The sequence below is a fragment of the Motacilla alba genome, chromosome 4, assembly GCF_015832195.1.
Source record: "Motacilla alba alba isolate MOTALB_02 chromosome 4, Motacilla_alba_V1.0_pri, whole genome shotgun sequence".
Classification (NCBI taxonomy): Eukaryota; Metazoa; Chordata; class Aves; order Passeriformes; family Motacillidae; genus Motacilla; species Motacilla alba.
The window spans coordinates 30,677,353-30,697,949 of NC_052019.1; the positions used below are offsets into that span (position 1 = coordinate 30,677,353).

The following is a 20,597-nucleotide window of genomic DNA, read 5'->3' on the forward strand; positions in this document are numbered from 1 at the left end:
CTAGTACTGTAAATGGGCTCAATCCCTTGTGTCCTTCTGCTATTTCCTGGCCTGTTGCAGTATATCTGTGAGGATCAGACAATGTTACCTGATGCACTGTGCCATCCTAACATATCACTTGTGTTTGAGACAAGTGTGCATCATCTGTAAAGGCAGCTTTCCAAAACAGGACAAAGTGAATATATACAATATGCACCCAGTATGCAAATAAGATGTCCTGGATCTTTTAAAAAAACCAACCAACAAAAAAAACCAAAACAAACAAACAAACAAACAAAAAACCCCAAAACCAAACCACAAAAAAAAAAAAAAACCAAACAAAAAAAACCAAAAAACACAAAAAAACCCAAAAAAACCCCACAAATAAAAAAACAAACCCAAACAAACAGTTTCATGTTTTTGTGCTGTCAAATGTATCTTCTTTTCCCCTATTATAGTCTTTCTTGAAATAAATGTTAATTAATATCTCACTTAAACTTCAGACTGTGTAGCCAATGTCTGTACTATTTCCCTTACTCAATTAAAAAGGAAGACCTCTTGTTTTATAGTTCATTCATATGGGCCTGCCCTAGTTGAAGGTAGCAGAGAAAAAATTGAAGGAGTTGCCCAAGAAGGCTGGTTAATATATCCATCTCCATCTCCTCTTGTATTGGAGATGGATATATTTGGAGGCAGTAGAAAATGTGCTTAGCTTTTTAGGAAAGTCAAATTACTTTGGATGTCCAACTGTAAATATTTGAATTTCAAAGCAATGGTCTATGTTTTGCTGAAAGGGAAAAAGCTTCAGCTTTTTGCAGTATCTGATAGCTAAACTGACTTAGTTTTAGAAACAGAGTATTGTTATCAGGAGTTTTTACATTTGTGAAAGGGATAGCATTTTGTTATCGTTGTACTTCAAAATAATATTTCTACTTTTCTTGCTTTTCAAATAAGTATGTATATAGAGAAATCTGGCTGATACCGTAGAGCACAAGTATTCTGGGAGAGGAGTTACAAGTGTCAGATAAAGTTATATGTATGTGTAACATACATGATAAGCCAACGTATGTGAAGTGTCTGTGAAACCTCAGACATCCACATGATACAAACTTGAAGGGATTTTATGATGCAGATTTTGAAACCTGGATTTCATATTTTAACTGGATGGTGCCTGTAGCAGCCACAGCTGTAGGCAGAACTCTTAATTAGGGGCACAAGAGGTCAGATGGAGGAGTGTATTTTTCTAGTCCTCCCAACAAAGGCATTAGATTATTCTTAACAGGTGTTTTCTCTAAATTTCAAATCTTTGATGGCTTGGTAATTAGGCTACAGTAATACTAATTGAGACCAGAAGTAGAAAAAGTAAAGCATCAAGGCCGAGCTACCTTCAGAAATCAAATATGAAGTTTAAAAACCTGCCTTTCTCCTTTTACTGTTTCTGAGTCTTATTCTTGGAGTGTTGTAGTTTCCCCGAAACAATATTGTCATTCTGATTTCTCTTGTACTAATTAACTGGTTTAACAGTATTTTTTTGGGGTTTCTGTTGCAAGGAAAAAATCAGCATCAGACCATATCCTCAATTATAACAAAACCAATATGTATTATATATCTATAGGAAAATAAGCCTATTGGATTCAGTGTGCTGCAGCTAGTGGTGACAGACAGGGATTCTTCTCACAATGGGCCCCCTTTTCTCTTCACCATCCTGACTGGAAATGAAGAGAGAACTTTTCAGATTACCCAGCAGGGAGTTCTGACCACAAGTGCTGCACTGAATCGCAAAGTGAGAGATCACTATTTGCTTCATGTTAAGGTAGGATGTTTCTGTCATGTTCTTCTTACTGTTTTGCATTGTAAGTATTTGATTAACTTTTCCCACTCATGTTCAGTCCACCACTTGTCTTTCTGTTAGGAGATCCTGTCATGCTAAGTAGTCATTTGAGGCATGTCCCATGAGGTGATGTCTTCATAGACAAAATCTGTTGGTTTAATTGCTAATCAACACAGCTGCAGTGGGAAGTTCAGTTAAACTCACAGAAGTAAGGTGTAAGTGAAATGTTAACTGAGTGAGTGGTCTTAATAAGCCCTTTGCCTTCTGGTTGGAATGTTGAAAAACCAGCAGGGGACAGGTCCCTAGAGCCACTTTCTATTGACTGCAGAATTCCTCTTGTTGCTATCGTTTTGACCCTTGAAGCTGTGTGCTGGACTAAACTCACATGATGAAAGCAGGGATATTGCACAACATAGCAGTAATGGAAAATTTTCCTGTAGTGCCACATTCTTTTTTTCAATGGCAATTGAAAACATCTTTTTTTAAGTTTGGACCTTTTTTCATAGTATTTTCAGTAGATGTTTCTTCATGGCATTGAAACTTGCAGTGCAGTAGTTTGAGATCTCAGGATCCTGCTGTGGAAGCCACAGCATAAAACTCAAAAAATGACCCTGAAGTGCTGTCATATTTACTACATTTGCCATTGTTGTACAAAAAGACCAGATCATGTCCAAGGTTACATTAAACTAGCTAAGTTCTCTCAAATACTTTTTGTAACCTTGTGTGAGAAAAGTTCAAACCAATTGTTTTAATCTTATCTAGTCCTTTTAAATTCAGTTGTAAATTAAGCAGCTAAAAACAGAAGACTTAAAATTAGTAGACTAAAAGTAGATGCCCTTAATTCTTAAATCTAATTTCCAGATTCAGGTTTTAAGAAAAATTCTTACCTTTATTTTCACATGAGGAATTTTTTTTAATCTTCAAATTATTCTTACATATACTATTGCAGATCATTTATGAGTAAACATGCACTTGCAGTATTTGCGAGTAATACTGTTTATAACAGTGTATGCTGAATTCTATCCACCTTGGGATAATTGTGACATATTTATACAAAGTCTATTTTCTTTGAGAAAAGAAAAAAAATCATAAGATATTGTAATATGCTGTTTAAGTCACTGAAATGTTAGTAACCAGGAGCCATCAATTTAAGGACAGTTTCATTTAAGTGTAGTTTAATTTGGGGTTTAAGAATTAGGATGAAAATGAGGGCAGGTGTATCATTCCTCTGTTAGCCATTTTTTCCTCAATAGTGATATGCCAATTCCCCCAAAGTCACCTTTTTGTTTATGGATGTTTTTCCTGTATGTTGTATCAGTGTAGTGCAAGATTCATGTGTTTTCCTTAAGAGCTTCCTAATAGTAACTAATTTCTATTATTTTGCTTTTTAAATGTATTCTTATAAATGCATGTACAGGCAGTTATATTTGTTCTGTGTAGACTGTTACACTGACTTTATCACATTTCATGATTTAGCTGCACCTTTGGCCCTTCCTGATGTGCCTAGCTTTTTTTAAGTGTGAGGTGCCTGCCTAACATCATCCTCTGAGTGAAACCTTGCAATTCTTTCAAGAAGCCACTTTCTGGTCTCCAGTCTGCTTGTAAACAGCCTGTCAGTACTTCAGCTATCTTGTCTTCAGCACAGCAGCTGAAAAGTGCTTTTTTATTAGGGAATGAATATGGGCTATTTCAATGGCATCCAGTAGCTAAACAAGTGTCTTAAAACAAATGTACTCATTTAGAGCAAAGACTTCTCAGAGACTGTAAATCATTAAAGCAGACTTTACTAATGTGCCTCTTTCTGTCAGTATTTTGGACCTGTCTAATCAGTTGATTTCCAAGTTTCTCGACTGGATTCTTGAAATATATCACTGTCTTTTAATTGCTATTTGTCATTTTACATTTTGCTGGCTTTTTTCAACAGACATACTGCTATTATTTGTTATTATCTTGCAATCCATGGGTATAGGCATCCAAGACCAAAACTAGCATTTCCCTATCACAAGACTCCAGTTCCAATGATACACACAAAATTATAGGCGTGGTTATTGAGGAAAAATATTCTTCCTCTGTTCCTTTAAAATAATATCTTTTAAAGTCTGTAGGAAGGCATTTTCTCAAGTTTGCATTATGTTTAATTTCTGCATTTTGATCTTGCAAATCACAAGTTAATGGCTGTGTATGATCTCTTGCTACCTATTTTCAGTTTTTAGCTGACCTTTACTGGTGTGCTTTTCAGTATTGACAGCTTTCACCTTAGCTGCTTTTTGAATGGATTGCTGAGGTAGTGATGTTTTTAATTTACAGGCATACTTTCATTGGGAAAACTCATTACCAAAAGAACCCCACTAAAACTACACAACCTTTCCCCATATGTACTCTATGCACCCACTACCTCCAAAAGACTTTACTTTTGTCATTTTAATAAAAATGAGGATTTTTTTTTCCCCAATGGTCACCTTATATGGGCATGCCAGTTGTATTTGCTTTTGCTCTCTCCAAAGGAAATAGATTATCCATTAACAAATGTCTCACAGCATTAGTGTGCGAAATCTTCAGCTATGAGTCATGCAGTCCTTTGTGCCATACTTTCAAGGCTTCAGTTTAAAACCACAGCACATTTTTAAATATCTGCACTATTGAAAAATCATTTCTCCTGGGGCTCTTCTTTCCTACTTGCTGTCCATTTGTTATAATTTTGCTTGTCTGTTTTTTTTTTTGAGCCTTTTCTGGTTTCCCTTGGCATTTCTTCTGTAGCTAAACTGCCCGCCTTGTCTTGTTTCCAGGCAGAGATCTAGGCAAAACAAAACTTTGCCAACTTGAGCTAAAGCTCTCGTTATTTATTTGGGTAACTGGAGGACAAGTTTCTAGCCATGCCTGTCTTTTGGAGTTAACAGAAACAGATGAAGACATGTAATTCTATGAGACATGCATTACCTTTTAAAAATGCCACGTTTATGTGCCCATCCACAGATAAATCTTGTGCCTGAAGTTACTCCTCTTTTGCTTAAATTTGTATTAAAAAAATCAAAAGCAGCCTCTCCACTTAGATCTTCAAAGTGAACTCTGTAAAATTATTGCAAAATCTTTTAAGCAATGCAGAATATCTTCTACTTTCTGAGCTCTGTATATCCCCTCTGTACCTTCACATGTCTTCAATTCCTTTTTAACTATTTCTTCAGTGTCACTTTCAGTAACTGAGAGAGAGGTATGGAAAAAGTAGATGGGAAATAAGAGGTGAGAAATAGAAAGAAAAAAGTGAACTCAAGGGAATGGTCTTAACTCACTTCTCCACTCTTTTTTTTTTTTTTTTTTACTGTCCTTGTACAACAACAGTGTATGTCTTTGTCCAAAGGGGGTGGAGAATAGGGTGTTCAAAAAGGCTTAAAAATTATACAGTTAAAGATAGTTTTTTAACTGTCTGAAGCAAATAGCACTACAGGTACCCACCTCTTGTTTTCCTCTCTGTAACCAAAAATCATGAAAGGCAACCTATTTAACTTTCTGCATGCATTTTTTTCCTTTTGAAGTACTGTTTGGCACAGTACATTTACTTTGTCTTCCAGATTACCTCCTAATTGTAGTGAAGCACATTGTACATTTCTAGTGCATGACTCATTTCAAGTTTGTAATGTGTTTCTGTACTTGATATTAAAAAGCTTCAAGCACCATCTGCTGTCTGAAATCAGCTACTGTGCATTTCCTCTGTATTTGCTACCAGTGTTAATAGCTTCCTGGCATTTTTAGGTAATAAGAGCACTGCAGGCTTTTAATCTTGGGAGAAATGAAAACGTGTTTGTGTGTGCCTGCTTATATAAGCTTTTTAAATTTTCAGTGTTAACTTTTATGTAAGGAATTGTGTTACAGAATTTATGTAAAGCATTTTCCTATACGACTTTTTGGTGGATTTTTTATGGGTTCAAAAATACAGCTCAGCTGTATACAGGATAAATATCTACAGTAGAATTTGAGATAAAGCAAAAATGTAAATCTGTCCTCATCTTTCCTTTAGGTGGCAGATAATGGAAAACCACCGTTGTCATCTTTGACTTACATTGATATTAGAGTTATTGAGGAAAGCATTTATTCTCCAGCAATACTGCCTCTGGAAATCTTTATCACTGCCTTTGGGGAAGAATATTCAGGTGGTGTCATTGGAAAAATTCATGCAACCGATCAAGATGTTTATGATACCTTGACATACAGTCTGGACCCCAAAATGGAATCCCTGTTCTCTGTTTCCAGTACTGGTGGCAAACTAATAGCACATAAAAGGTTAGATGTAGGACAGTACCTCCTAAATGTCACTGTTACAGATGGAAAATTTACAACTGCAGCTGATATTACTGTACACATCAGACAAATCACACAAGAGGTATTAAATCACAGTATCGCAATACGCTTTGCAAACCTGTCCCCTGAAGAATTCATCGGTGATTACTGGCGCAATTTCCAGAGAGCATTGAGAAACATCTTGGGCGTGAGGAGAAATGACATCCAGATTGTTAGTTTGCAGCCTTCTGATCCTCCTTCTAATCTGGATGTCCTCCTGAATATTGAAAAGTCTGGTAGCTCTCACCACCCGATGAGAATTTTGCTCCACAAGATAAACTCTTCTGTGCCTGACCTAGAGGAGATTTTAGGTGTCCGGATAATTGATGTGTTTCATAAGCTCTGTGCAGGCCTAGATTGTCCTTTGAAATTTTGTGAAGAAAAAGTAACAGTGGATGAGAACATCATGTCAACCCACAGCACAGCCAGGTTGAGCTTCGTCACTCCCCGTCATCACAGAACAGCAGTTTGTCTTTGTAAAGGTAAGAAACACAGTGAGGGAAATTGTATCCTTGAAAAGATTGTTCTGGTTTTAAAAAGCAGTAATCCACAGATGGAAATTTATATTACAGGACAAGAACAGGAATGTTCTGTAACTCTCTCCGTAGTATTTGCCTAATTTTATTCGTAGTAAGAAGTAATTCTTTCTTATCTCATTACCTCATTTCAAGAGTTTACATATTACGAGTTTATGGGAGCAGATATTTATTTTTTTTATAGCTACACCTTATTTTTTCATTTTATGAAAGAAGTAAATTTTTTGTTGTTTTTGCCTATCCTATTTTGATGGCCATTTTCACTCTTGTGTGCGCAAAAGTTCTTGCAAAGTACCTGAATACTTCCTTGTTTCTGCTTAGAGGAGTAACCCACGCTGTTTCCAAACTTGTTGGGGAATGAGAGGGTAATGTGGGAAATAAATGTTCTTTAAAATATAAGTAAGTATAAAGATTTCTGACAGAAGATTATTTCATCTTTATCTCTGAGGAAAACAACAGTGCTTTTTAAAATCACTTAACCTTGGTGAACTTGCACATATGAAGTACATATACAGACATGCTTTTCTCTGCTCTCCCCAGCCTACTCTGTCTGTGTTTAATATCTGCATGTTGGGTTTTGTGGTGAATGATTCTAATGGTAAGCCTTAAACCACAACACCAGTTTCCCAGTTTTACCAATTGAACTGAGTAATCAAGATAAGGATGAACATCAGCCACTCTATATTCTATTTGTCTAGAACAGAATGTCTGTGCCAGTCATGTCTGTGCCAGTCATGCCCCATAACTGTTATTCACTTCCTTGTCTGACAGTTTGGAATATAATTTGGGGCACTTTCAGCTACTATACTTAACAGTTCCTTTTCACAAAATACCATCACCACCAACAGAAAAGAAATAATGGATTTGGTTTTACAGAAGGGAAATGCCCCCTGGTGAACAGTGTGTGTGAAGGAAACCCATGTCCTGAAGGTACTGAATGTTTAGGAGATCCAAAGGAAGGAAAATACACCTGTGTTTGCCAAGACAGCAAAGCTGGACAATGTCCTGGTAAGGAATTAACTTTAAAAAACTCTGTGTAAAACTATATTACCTTTCAAATATAAATTTGATTCCAGTCCTGTGCTAATACTTTTTATGCTTTTCTGTATTCCTAAGCATCAGCTGGCTCTGCTGTGACATTTACTGGGAGCAGCTATGTGAAATATCGTCTCATGGAAAATGAGAACAAAGAGGAAATGAAGCTGACAATGAGACTTAGAACTTACTCTGCTCATGCAGTTGTTATGTATGCTCGAGGAACAGACTACAGTATCTTAGAGGTATATTAAAATCTCCTAGTGCATATCTCCTCCTTTCTTCCTACCTTCTTCTTACTATTTTTATGTCAGATTAAAAGATTGCATCATAACATCTCTGTAGAATGGTTATAATTGAAAATTGCTTTAAAGGTAGGGTGTGTTGCACATTCAGGTGACAAACTTGTACAGAAATTTTTACATGTGTAAAAAAACAAAGCTTCCTGAATCATGTATTTTAAACAACTTAAAATTTATTTGCTTATAATACTGAAGTCCATACAGGAAAAGTTACTTAAAGCACAAGATGAAAGGTATTGAAGTATTGTAATATTTTGATTCTGATCTGTGACTGCTTTACTAGAGGAACAAAATGTACAAAGTGTACGTTTCAATTAAAAGAACCATACAAAATAAATCACAGTTGCTGTGACTGGAAAACAGTGTTATTAAACTGCTTTTTATGAACACTACCATCATCCTGTTTCTCCAGCAAACATAAACTTTTATAGGCATCAGTATTTTATGCTCTTTAAGTGTGCAGACCATTTATTGATGTTGTGGCTTTGTGGCTTTTCTCTGTAGATTCATCATGGAAGACTGCAGTATAAATTTGACTGTGGCAGTGGACCTGGGATTGTCTCTGTTCAGAGTACTCAGATAAACGATGGCCAGTGGCATTCCGTATCTCTTGAGGTGGATGGAAACTATGCACGACTTGTTCTAGATAGGGTGCATACTGCATCTGGTACTGCTCCTGGTACACTTAGAACACTAAACCTAGACAATCACGTGTTTTTTGGTGGTCATATTCGTCAGCAAGGTACAAGACATGGTAGAAGTCCTCAGGTTAGCAATGGTTTCAGAGGCTGTATGGATTCCATTGTACTAAATGGACAAGAGCTGCCCCTAAACAGCAAGCCACGAAACTATGCACACATGGAAGAATCTGTAGATGTCACTCCTGGGTGCTTACTGACTGCCACAGATGGCTGTTCAAGCAGCCCGTGTCAGAATGGAGGCATCTGCAATGCACTGTCAAATGGAGGTAAGCTGCTCTTTATTCTTCTGCTTATAGCTTTTAAAACTGTTTTTCAACCTCTCTGCTTTGAAGGACAAAACAACTTAGTGCATATTTCTGGGTTTCCCAGAGTTGTAGAAGGTATAGGTAGAAAGGCTTTGTGTGCCTTCTAGATTCAACTACTTGGGGTATGAGGTAGACAAAGTCCATCTGACAAAGTGAGGATTTAATCTTCAGTGCTAACATCTAAGGTCCATCCTCTTAACAGCTTACTTTGGAGTCTTTCTTTAAAAATTCTGAAATCATTGGGGCAACTTGTGTTTTGTGAGAAAAATGTTTAAGAAAACTCTTACTGTTAGACTTTGCCTCATCTGTCAATAAAAACATTTCTGTTTTTTCCATTCTTTCTCTCATGTAACAGCTTGGTGGGTAGGGAGGAATTTATCTTAAATCTGTAGGTGGGAAGGGAGGATTTTATCTCAAATCCAGTAAAGCAGCACCTTTCAAAAAGACTGTATTTGATTTCAGGTTACTACTGCAAGTGTGCACCTTTGTTTATGGGAACTCACTGTGATGTAAGTGTCAACCCATGTGCTTCCAACCCCTGCCTTTATGGTGGGACTTGCATCCCAGTCAGTGATGATTTTATCTGCCAGTGCCGAGGACAGTACACAGGTCAAAGGTATGTTTGTATGGGTCATTGCATCAATGAACCCCTTGGAAAATGGGATATAAATGTAACTCTTTTTCTGTTTCTTTTTTTATGTGTTTCCTACTTTAAATTCAGATTTGAGACATACTGGAGCTGGCTGAAGTTAACAGCAGCCCCTGTGTTACAGCTCTGAATCCCACATTATAAAATTGCTTGCCGTAAGGTAATGTTCTCTGGTTTTGTTTGTTTTGCCTTTGCAGATGCCAGCTGGGTCCATATTGCAAAGACAATCCTTGCAAAAACAGTGGCAAGTGTATTGACAGTTTGGATGGACCTGTTTGTGAGTGTGAAGCAGGCTTTCGTGGAGAAAGGTAGGTAGCATTCCACATACACTGAATTTTAGTAGTATTAATTAACAGATTAACAGTTCAAACTTGTTGAAATCTGGGATGATGATAAAACAGAAAAATGCATGTTAGTGTGCAGTACCTTATAATAAATACATCTAAAATTGTTAAGAACAAAGACTACTGATGTAAACTAAACATCACTGCTGTGCTCTGTTTCTGATAGGTGCCTGGCCGATGTTGATGAATGCATAGAAAACCCATGTCTCAATGGTGCCCTTTGTGAGAATACTTATGGTTCATATCACTGCAACTGTAGTCGTGGATTTGGAGGCAAACACTGCACAGATGTTGTGCTCAATAAATATGTTTCGACATCTTGGAACATTAGCTTAGCTGAAGTGATTGGGATTATTGTTTTCATCGCAGGAATTTTCTTGTTAGTTGTGATTTTTGTTGTTTGCCGCAAAGTGGTTAGTAGAAAGAAGAAGCACCAGCCAGAGACTGAAGACAAGCAACTGGGAGCCACGACAGCCTTCTTGCAAAGACCGTGTTTTGACGCAAAATTGAATAAGAACATCTATTCTGACATCCCACCACAGGTTCCTGTTCGTCCCATTTCATACACTCCAAGCATTCCAAGTGACTCCAGGAACAATCTTGACAGGAATTCTTTTGAAGGGTCTGCTATCCCTGAGCACCCTGAGTTTAGTACTTTTAACCCAGATTCTGTACATGGTCACCGGAAAGCTGTAGCTGTTTGCAGTGTTGCACCAAATCTGCCACCTCCACCTCCCTCCAACTCACCTTCAGACAGTGATTCAATACAGAAACCCAGCTGGGATTTTGACTATGACAGTAAGAGACATTCTTATTTTTAATTTCCATTTAAATGGGTATGCTGGTACAATTTTAATATGAGTACAAAGTCTCTATTTGAACCTCTTAGAGTACAAAAGGTATTATGACTTTACTGGGTTTTGTCTCTGATCAGCCTTCATGCTCTACTAAGTTTTGTAAAAATGTGCAGATCTCAACTTTAAGTAGTATTGATTCTTTAATCTAGAATCTATTCATTGTCTCACTTGAAACTTTTTCTTTCAGCTAAAGTAGTAGATCTTGACCCTTGCCTTTCTAAGAAGCCTCTGGATGAAAAGAACTCCCACTCTTACAGTGCAAGAGAAAGCATGTCTGAGGTCCAGTCTCTCAGCTCCTTCCAGTCTGAATCATGTGATGACAATGGTACGTAAAATGCAATCATTCTGTTCCACTGCTGATGTTCATTTGTTCTGTCTTTGCATCTGTATCTCTTAGTAACAATAGGATTTACATATATTTAATATATATTAAATAGTAGCTTATTTAATATATATTTGTATTTACTTATGTTAATACCCAAATCTGTTAATTTTTTAAACATATTTTACCTATCTCTATGCCAATTGTTAATTACTTTACCTTAAAGTTATATATAATCATTCTGCTGTTAGAATATCACAGTGAAAATGCAGCTTAAGTTGCTCAGAGCCTTGTGTTTAAAACATATTAGAATTTGTTCAACTCTTCTAGGTTATCCTTAGTTATCATCTTATGCAAGAGTACAGTGAATTTAAAAAATGACCTCTGCACAAATATAACTTTCACTTTGCTGTTCAGTTCTTAGTAAAAAGCTTTCTGGTGTTACAGTTTCATTTGTTTCCTTCTCTTTTTCTTGCTGCGACCTCAGCTCCCATATGGATCAGATCAGTTCTGAGTGAGAGCAGAGTTTAAGGGACTGCTTGTAAGTTTGATTACTTTAGTAATGAAGGAAACTGCACAAAAAGGAATTTTGTTATAATAGAACAGTATATTTGGCTTTCACCATGATTGAAATGAATTAATAAAAACATTTCATACATTGAAAAAAGCCAATATAAAAATATAAATATTTTGATCACACCTCAAGTCCATCAAAATATAATCAGCATACATACCTTGTGGGTTTGATTATTATTAATTGGATGTTTTTTCCATTGTGATGACAGATGCTTTTATAGTTGATATGAATGCATCTGCGTATTCAGAAACATGTAGTACTGATTGGACAAAGCCACAGTTGTCTCATAACTTAATTTGCTAAGTTAAGGTGTGCTTTGACTCTTTATTCCACTTTCTGCTTTTGTCTCTGCCTGGTAAAAAAAAGAACTTGAAATTCTTTTAGCTTAGGAATAAAGAACATTCTGCTTCTTAATGAAGTAGAGTGATATGTCATTCACAGCATGAAAAAAACCTATCTGGTTTAATGATTGGTGAAAGTAAAATGGTATGCTTGTAGTCCTCATCATTTTATCAGTAGACCTGATGCCAACTTCCAACTTTTTTTTCCTGTGGTTTTAAGTGTTGTGTTGTACATGTTGTTCTCCTCTCCTCACTGTCTCATATGTCTAGTATATTCTTTTTCCCATTTCCTGTCATGTGTTGATTACTCATTAATACATCATTTTAAGAGAAATATCTGTAGCATCATAGATACTGTTCCTTCCTTCCATTTTGGTAGATTCAGAATTTAATAGCTTGATATTTAATCCCTGAGGTGTGCATACAAGTTGCATGCACTTACTTCATTTTTACCCTATAAGAATAAATCCTTCTCCATTCCAAAATTATCTTGAGGGAAAGGGAAGACATAAAAAATACATTATTTTAAGTTTGGGGTTTTTTTAGTAAGTATGTAACAGCCTGAATTTGGTATTCCTACTGTGGTATCTCTACTTCATACAAAACTTAAGTAGATCAGTAACAGGAATTTTCTATAGGTATTTTTCATATTCTATCCTTTTAGTTCATTTTAGGGAAAATTTCTTTCATATATCTTTCATTGGTAGGGAGGCAACATAGTTTACATCTTTAAAGGAGAAGTCTAATGCAACAATCCTCAATTCACTCAACACAAGCCTTGAGAAAAGTCTAGTTTGTTGCTATGTAGATCAAGTATGATGCAAATGAGTATATTTAGGCAACATTTCAGAAATTCTAACACAATTTAAGCAGCCCTGTGCTCATGCAAAATGTACTTCACAAGCAGTTACAAATACTTTTGTATGTTTAGCAAGAATAAAATTGAGCTTTAGATATGTGCTTTATGTATGACATGCAACTGCTCTCTAGATTGAGAGTAAATGTGTATGTACACTAATAATGTTGCTCTATAAAACAGTAATGAACTGCAATTTCACAGTGTTGATGGGGGTTTTTATGCGTATCTGTCTGCTGTTTAAAGTGATACTAACTATAGGTTTGTTTTAATTTGCTCCTTTTATACCTTTTACAAGCTTCCGTAGTGACTGTAATACACCTTGTCAATGCTGTTGTTGACTCGGTGGAAAAAGAAGGTATATACATGTTTTCATATTTATTTACTGCTTTGGCAGCATAATGCACGTTTATCTTCTTACATTGTTTTCTAGTAATGTAGTCCTAGCTAGATGCGAATTATAAAATATCATTTACTTAGACTTTCTGATAATTTATAGCAAAAAATATATTAATTTTGTAGCTCTGTTAATATTTTCTTGAATATGCTGTAGATGCCCTGTGAACAGGTTTCAAAGTATTTTCTTGGGAAAAAAGGGATTGGCATAAAAAGACCTTGGTGCTTACTCTCTTCTGAAAATATTCATACTAAAGCCACCAGCAGAATTGAGACAACATCAAAGGCAAATACATGCAGTACTGCAGATGAAACAGCAGCAGCCTCTGCTTCCTTTTCTTCTTCCACCCACACCTGTTGATACCTTGTCCAGCTGAGCAGAATCAAAATAGCCTGGTATCAGTACTCACTTCCTTGGTCTTCAGATCAATCTGTCTCTTAAACAGAAAAAAAATATTTTTGTCTGCAGCTGAGACATGTAGCCATATACATCCTCCTCAGTTTAAGTAGCTTGTTACTTACTATGCAGCCTTACAACAGTACCTAAAATGTATGTTTGGGTATGTGAACACACACATATATTTGTGTGTATGTGTGTTTGTAGTATGTATTTGGAAGTTAGAAGGAGGCAAGGTAGGCATTTTCAACGGTATTTTATTTTAATTCTGCTAACATTTAAAAACAAACCACTCTGGGAAACACAAACTCTTTACAAAATAGTAGTAGTAATAAAAGCGAGTCTATACAATGCCAGTGAGTCTATACAAATACTGTCGTTTTAATTGACTAAATACTACTTAAAGTTCCAGTAAAAGGCAAATAATTCACTCCATGACCATGAGTTTGCAGAGGTTTCTTCTGAAACAACATCCAGCCCATGCTTCCTATTTCTAGATACAGACTAGGAAACATAATGTTTTTTACTAAGTCCTACTTAAAATGAAGCCATTGTAAGAACATAAAATCTATTAGAGTAGCTGAAGTTTCACTGTGGTTTGTTATCTGAAGTACACCCTTTTTAATTTACACAGACACACAAAAAGTAGACAAATGCAAGGACTTCCAATTACTTGAGAGTATTTCATTAATGAGGATACCATTTCATTAATGTGTACCTATAGACAATAGTTCTCAGTGCAGAAAAATTGCAATGAACAGGAATGGGAGAATTACAAGACTGAAAGAGGCCAGATCCACCAGGAGAAATATTTAATGACTGACTCAGATTTTCTCTAAGATTTTAATTGTTGGAATCTAAAAATTATAGATGTAGTTCTCAAGTCAAAGATAAAAATATTGCTTAGTGTTTAAGTATCACCATAAGATAAATACAAACATTGTGTGCATTGCAATTGTAGAGAGATTAAATATGTCCTACTCCAGCTGCTTCTTAACATTTAAGAGTTTCTGCTCTTATTAAGCATTTCTTCTTTCAAGGCATCTTAGATAAGGAGTTCTGCTTTTAAGCACCCTCAGGGAGGGTGTCAGTTCAAGCAGCAGAGATCCTTACTCAGGCCTGCAGCAAGGTCATGTTCTGGGACAGATGGTCCTTACCTTTAGTCTCCCCAATGTTTCTGTCCCCAAGTGTTTCAGGCATCCTGAAAGCATGAACTGCAGCTAATCTCATCGTAGGACAGTTTTAGGCCTGTATTCTCTGCACTGCTCCTCAGGTTGTAGCTTGATGCAAATCAGCAATGCTGAGTGCAAGAGAAAATATAGCTCCAATCTAGCAGATTGTCACATAAAGATGGGCACGTCTGGTTCTAGTTTGTGTTTCTGCCATTTACATTAAAAGATCTTTGCCTCTGAAGAAGAGGAAAACCAAGATGTCTCCATTCCTTGGTGAAAGTGCTCTAAATCATAATGCCTATTGGCTTTAGTTTTGCACCCACTTTCCCAGGAAAAATAAAGAATGTTGTCTTCTAAGCAGACTAATGATCAGAACCCTCTCCTGGCGTTGAGGCCAGAGATGTTTTAAGAGTCTCAGAGCTCAGACTGACATCTCCATTAGTCTGAACAGTATTTTTCTTGTCTGGGCTATGCAAGCTTAAAAAAAATAGGAACTTCTCTCTAAAGAGTCAACCTCTGTCCCTTCAGTCTTACAACAGATCAAAGTATGAATTCTTAGGAGATGATTCTGCCATTAGGATAGGCAGCACTCATCCTTAGAGACTTTATTAGGGAATATAGATTCCTGAAAAGAGAAAGGTTTAATATTTGTCAGGGCAGTTCTCTGCTGACCGTGAGTTTTTGGAATTGCTGTACAAAGGGACACAGGTTTCCCAGTGCTTATGTATGGAAGCCAGACACTAAAGCAAGAGTTACCTTGATACTCAAGAGATACTTCAAAGTGTAATGCCAATAGATGGAGCCCTGTATAAAAACACAAAGGTAGCTACAAGGAAAGAAAAAAATCAGATCAAGTCCTATTACCCTGTGTAGCAGAAGTCCTGTATATACTGATACAAGGATTTCAGTAAACTCCAGACTGCAGATTTTACCACAAGACAGCTATGTCCCACATGGGCTATAAATGAACTCAGTAGCTGTCCTACAGTTCAAGTCTTAACATATAAGGAGCCCAGGAGAAAATTTTTTAAAAAAGCTTTAGTATTGCTAATTCAACTGGAAAAAAACAGTGTAAATATCATAGCGACTAGTCGTTGTTTGTCTTTATATTGGTTCTACTATTTGATTCCTAACTACAGATATTTTCTCCTTTTTCTTCTTATTCTGCCACCTAAAGAATCTTTTGCTGTTCCTGACCTCAGCAATTCAAGAGGTGACTTCTGCATGCAGTTCATTGATGTTCACCAAAATTTCTGTTAATATTTGGTTTTAACACAGACTTACTATCGGTTGCTTGCTGTGCATTTGTCTGAAGTGATTTCTCTTTACTAGATTTGCACTATACTACAGTAGTGTATTTTTTTATTGGTGTTCAGATGAGAGAAATTACTGGTTTTTAGTTAGTTTAGGCTTACATCTAGTTTCCAGCAAATACAAACTTATTCAAAGGGAGTTTGCGAGAGAGGATCAAGTCCAGCCATTTTTGCATGATTAAACCTGATTTTCCTGATTTATTCTTGTAGTTGAATGTGGAATGTCTTTACTAATAATGAAAGATTTTTATCAGAGGTGTTCCTGTAGAGCTAACAGCATTTTGTGAAGCTAACTTAAAAATGTGCTTGAGCGGCAGTGTCACTTTAAATGGTCTGAAATACTTTACTAAACAGAAATGGGTTCTTTTATGTGAGAAATTCATGGGTTACATATACTAAATATATTCTTAAAAAATAGGCCATTATTATCACCCTAACTAATTACTCAGCAACAACTAAGTATTTAGCTGCACCAGGTGTAGGGTGTTGATTCTTTGCTATCCACTGAACAACTGTGTATTGTGACAGCACGTTCCATAGGTGACTACAGCTCTTCCCATGTTAGGTGTGATGTCTGAGAAAATTTAAAAGTTCAAGTCGTGAATGATGCACTATCTCATGCATGGCATAAAGTAAAGTTGTGTTGAATGTCTTTTGTGCAACCAGGGCAAACTGCTGATTAACAAGTAGTGTCCTAATCACAGTGATTGCATTGTCTTAATACATGTGTTGATTTCTCAGTTCAGACTGACTTGAATACAAGATAGTAATACTATTTTTTTCTTTAATTAACGTTTCAGGTTATCACTGGGATACATCAGATTGGATGCCAAGTGTTCAACTGCCAGGTATCCAAGAGTATCCAAATTACGAAGTGGTGGAGGAGTCAGCTCCCCTCTACACAGATCCAAATGCCATCGATACAGACTATTACCCTGGTGGTTATGACATAGAAAGTGATTTTCCACCTCCACCTGATGATTTCCCTGCACCTGATGAGCTTCCACCATTACCACCTGAATACAGCGACCAGTTTGAGTCAATACAGCCACCCAGAGACATGCCAGCCGTAGGTAGCTTGGGTTCTTCCACAAGGAGCAGGCAGAGATTTAACCTTAATCAGTACCTTCCCCATCACTACCCTGCAGACATGTCAGAACCTCAGACCACCCCCAGTGGCGGCAGCGGCAGCTACAGAGAACCATATGCTCCGTACTCACTGGGGTTCAATCCAGACTTTGAAGCCCCCACTGTAGACAACATGTCCATGTCAGTGTACGCTTCCACAGCCTCCTGCTCGGATGTGTCGGCATGCTGTGAAATGGAGTCTGAAGTCATGATGAGTGACTACGAGAGTGGAGATGACGGTCACTTCGAAGATGTGAAAATTCCTCCGCTTGATTCTCAGCAACATACAGAAGTCTGACACACTCAACAAAAGTGCCTGGACTCTAACAAACTTTATCAAATCTAGAACAATTTTCAAGAGCTTTTTTATTTTTTCTTTTTTTTTTTTTTCCAGCCACGGTGAATGCTTTTGTTTCAGTGAGCTAAACTGGCATGGCAGCATTGGATCATGCAATTCATTTCACTAAATGAACCTCTTTCCATTTCCTGACCTACTGTATTTGGAAAGTTCTAAGATTTCCATTGGCTGTGCCATTTCTGAACATCCTTTATGTACTTACATTGTTCTATGTTTAAAAAAAATCACATACCACTTCTCCATGTTAGCATGATGCATATATTTATATAGTTCTAATGCAATTAATTTTCTCCTATTTTTTGTAAATTTTATGTACAGTTTTGATTTTAATAGTTTTAATTAGATTTTGTAGATATTTTGTGAATTTGTTTTCCACTGAAACTAGTGGTGTTAGTGTGCCATTAAAAATGAGCACCCTGACTTATTATATATAATCAGGGCATCACTGTATGTATTCCCCTGAAAACTAAGGTTTGACATTTCATTGTAAAACATTCAACATATTCACACAATTTCAATTGTACATACATTAGGTCTGATATTTTTCTGGGTCAGCTATATGGAAATGTCTTAAATGGGTTGCTGTATTTTAGAACTGTAAACATTTTTTTTCCCTTCTTGGAAAGTGTGTTGGGGACCCTCTGCATACCAGTTTAGAACCAAAACCACCATGACACAGTTTTTATAGCGTCTGTATATTTGTGATCCAATGGTCTTGTAAAGGTTTTTACTGAAAATTACCATTAGCCAGTCTTTCTTACTGACAATAAATTATTAATAAAATACTTTAGCTTTGCTCTGTGTATCTCTATTATATTATATACCATTGACAAAGCATTCAGTGCAGCATTTTTTACGTCTGTATATGTTTTGTACTGTATTAAGTTACTTGCTCCAAGCAACTCCTTTTCCTCTCCTCTGAAATGAGCCTGCAGCTGTGTTAGAGATGCTCACAAGATGGCAGTGTGTGTCTACTTAATGGTGTTCTTAAAAGTAACCGGGCCAGTCTGAATAAAGATTGATGGGTATCAAACTGCAGTAGCCTTCTCGGTAGTTTGCATTTTTCTTTAAACATATAATATCAGCTATGTAAATTGCTGAATATTTTTTCTCAAGTTACAAAAATACATACAAAAGAAAATCCCCCAGATCTTCAAAGCAGTTTCTCCCCTCCTTTATCACCTGAATACTTAATTTCATGACTAGTTACCCCTTGCTTGTGCACCTGCATGCTGAAATGGCCGTGCCATTGTCTGACTTTGTGCTAAATAGTTGGTGGTTTCCTGCAATTATATTTCTAGTGTGAACTTAATGTAAGAAATTGCAATTGAAGTTTACCTTGAAGAAGTAAAGGTGGAATACAGTTTACCTGTGTATTATCCAGCTGCTTTTCTGACTACAAAAGAACAAAGCCTTTAACAGAGTTCTCTAGCATAAATTTGGCCTGATGGTAAGCTAAAGGAATAATGTAACTGTCTTCTGCCTCTTGCTTGAGGGATGCTTTTTAAGTTCAGAACAGATTTCTTGGCACATTAGTGAATTTTTAATATAGCCTGGAATCCTTTCAGCTCCACCTCCATTTTGTTCCTACTGTCATAAAGTTCTGTAGCCTAGAAATATACAATATTAGATTCTCTCCCATCATGACAGCTAAGCCTCAGCCTTCTAACTGTATTTAGAGTGCTATTTATATACAAAATGGAACAACTCCCAGCTTGGCAGCTGTATAGTGGAAATTGGGTGGATTACAGGACACAGCTAGGCACTGACATTCCTGTGTTAACTTGCCCATATACAGGTTAAGAATCCCATGACTTATGTAAAAAGACTAAAAAATAATTTTAAACCCACATCCTGGCTGTGCACTGCAATAGTCACCCTGATAACTAAGAGCCTTTTGTACATCAGACTGTTAAAATTTTCTTAATTAATAGCTTTAGAAGAATCTTACAGAACTGTGAGGAGAGGGTGCCACACACTGTAGTAGTTCATATCACTGCTTAAGGCCCATCTTGAGCGAGGAAGGTTGAGCTTACTGGAAGTTCTGCTCAAGATTTCTTGATACCTGCTACTTGGTAGAAATGACTCCTAGGTGACAGCAAGAGGAAAACGCTGCACAAATTTGCTTCATTTCTCAGTTGATAAGGATTCCCAGAAAATATAAAAACCTGCCCTACAAATACATTTTATAAAGTTACTCATTTACAGAAGGGCCTGAAGACAGATTTTTAAAATTGAGACATGTGAAGAACAGGAATATCAACACTTGAATATATTTTTATTTGTAGTACTGCAAACTGAAGGCTAACACAGAGCATCCAAAATGAAAAAGAACAATGTCTCAATATTCTACAATGAAATTCCATGCTGGTGTAAGAGAATGCTTTGTTGAAAGTATCAGAATATATATACATGTATGTGTATGTATTTTTTATATTTTCACAAGAATTGTGCTGCTAGGCAACATGCAACACCAAGGTTATACTTCACAGCAGAAAACAAGGCTAAATCATAACACTCACTTACGGAAATAGCAGGCATTTTCAACTCCACAGCTTTCAACAGCTTTGCTGTTGGTGTGTAAAGCAAGGGCATGTTGGGAAATGCTTCCTTTGTGGGGAGCTCTTATTGCCTAGTTCAGGTCCAGTAAGTGCAATCAAATCTCTTTTCCCACACAGAGCTACAGCAATACGCCAGATGAAGCTGGTGACATTTTAAACCCAATTAAAACTGATACAGCAGAGCTTTGTTGTTCGACTCAACAGCAGTCCAGTGCATTCAAAAACATTGGCCATGTGATCATTTTACAAGCCAAACATTTTAAAGTCAGGAGTTTCAGTGCAGTCACACATTCACTATACCAGTG

General features: G+C 36.7%; 1 protein-coding gene across 9 annotated transcripts in view; it reads left to right on the forward strand.

Annotated features, from left to right (window-relative positions):
* Nucleotides 1-18,527, forward strand: part of FAT1 (FAT atypical cadherin 1) — a 105,528-nt gene extending 87,001 nt beyond the window's left edge. For 5 of the 9 annotated variants that reach the window (XM_038134432.1, XM_038134431.1, XM_038134433.1 and 2 more), the window contains 11 exons: nt 1,595-1,792; nt 5,823-6,624; nt 7,555-7,686; nt 7,795-7,958; nt 8,520-8,982; nt 9,484-9,637; nt 9,868-9,978; nt 10,181-10,812; nt 11,059-11,196; nt 16,110-16,145; nt 17,046-18,527. In XM_038134432.1, coding sequence (XP_037990360.1) covers nt 1,595-1,792; nt 5,823-6,624; nt 7,555-7,686; nt 7,795-7,958; nt 8,520-8,982; nt 9,484-9,637; nt 9,868-9,978; nt 10,181-10,812; nt 11,059-11,196; nt 16,110-16,145; nt 17,046-17,671 — 3,456 coding nt within the window. In that variant the 3' untranslated portion in view covers nt 17,672-18,527. Of the gene's footprint in view, nt 1-1,594; nt 1,793-5,822; nt 6,625-7,554; nt 7,687-7,794; nt 7,959-8,519; nt 8,983-9,483; nt 9,638-9,867; nt 9,979-10,180; nt 10,813-11,058; nt 11,197-11,680; nt 11,735-13,265; nt 13,326-16,109; nt 16,146-17,045 lie in introns of those variants that run through there. The other 4 variants (XM_038134429.1, XM_038134436.1, XM_038134435.1 and 1 more) reach the window with 3 other exon arrangements.
* Nucleotides 18,528-20,597: the final 2,070 nt, after the last annotated feature.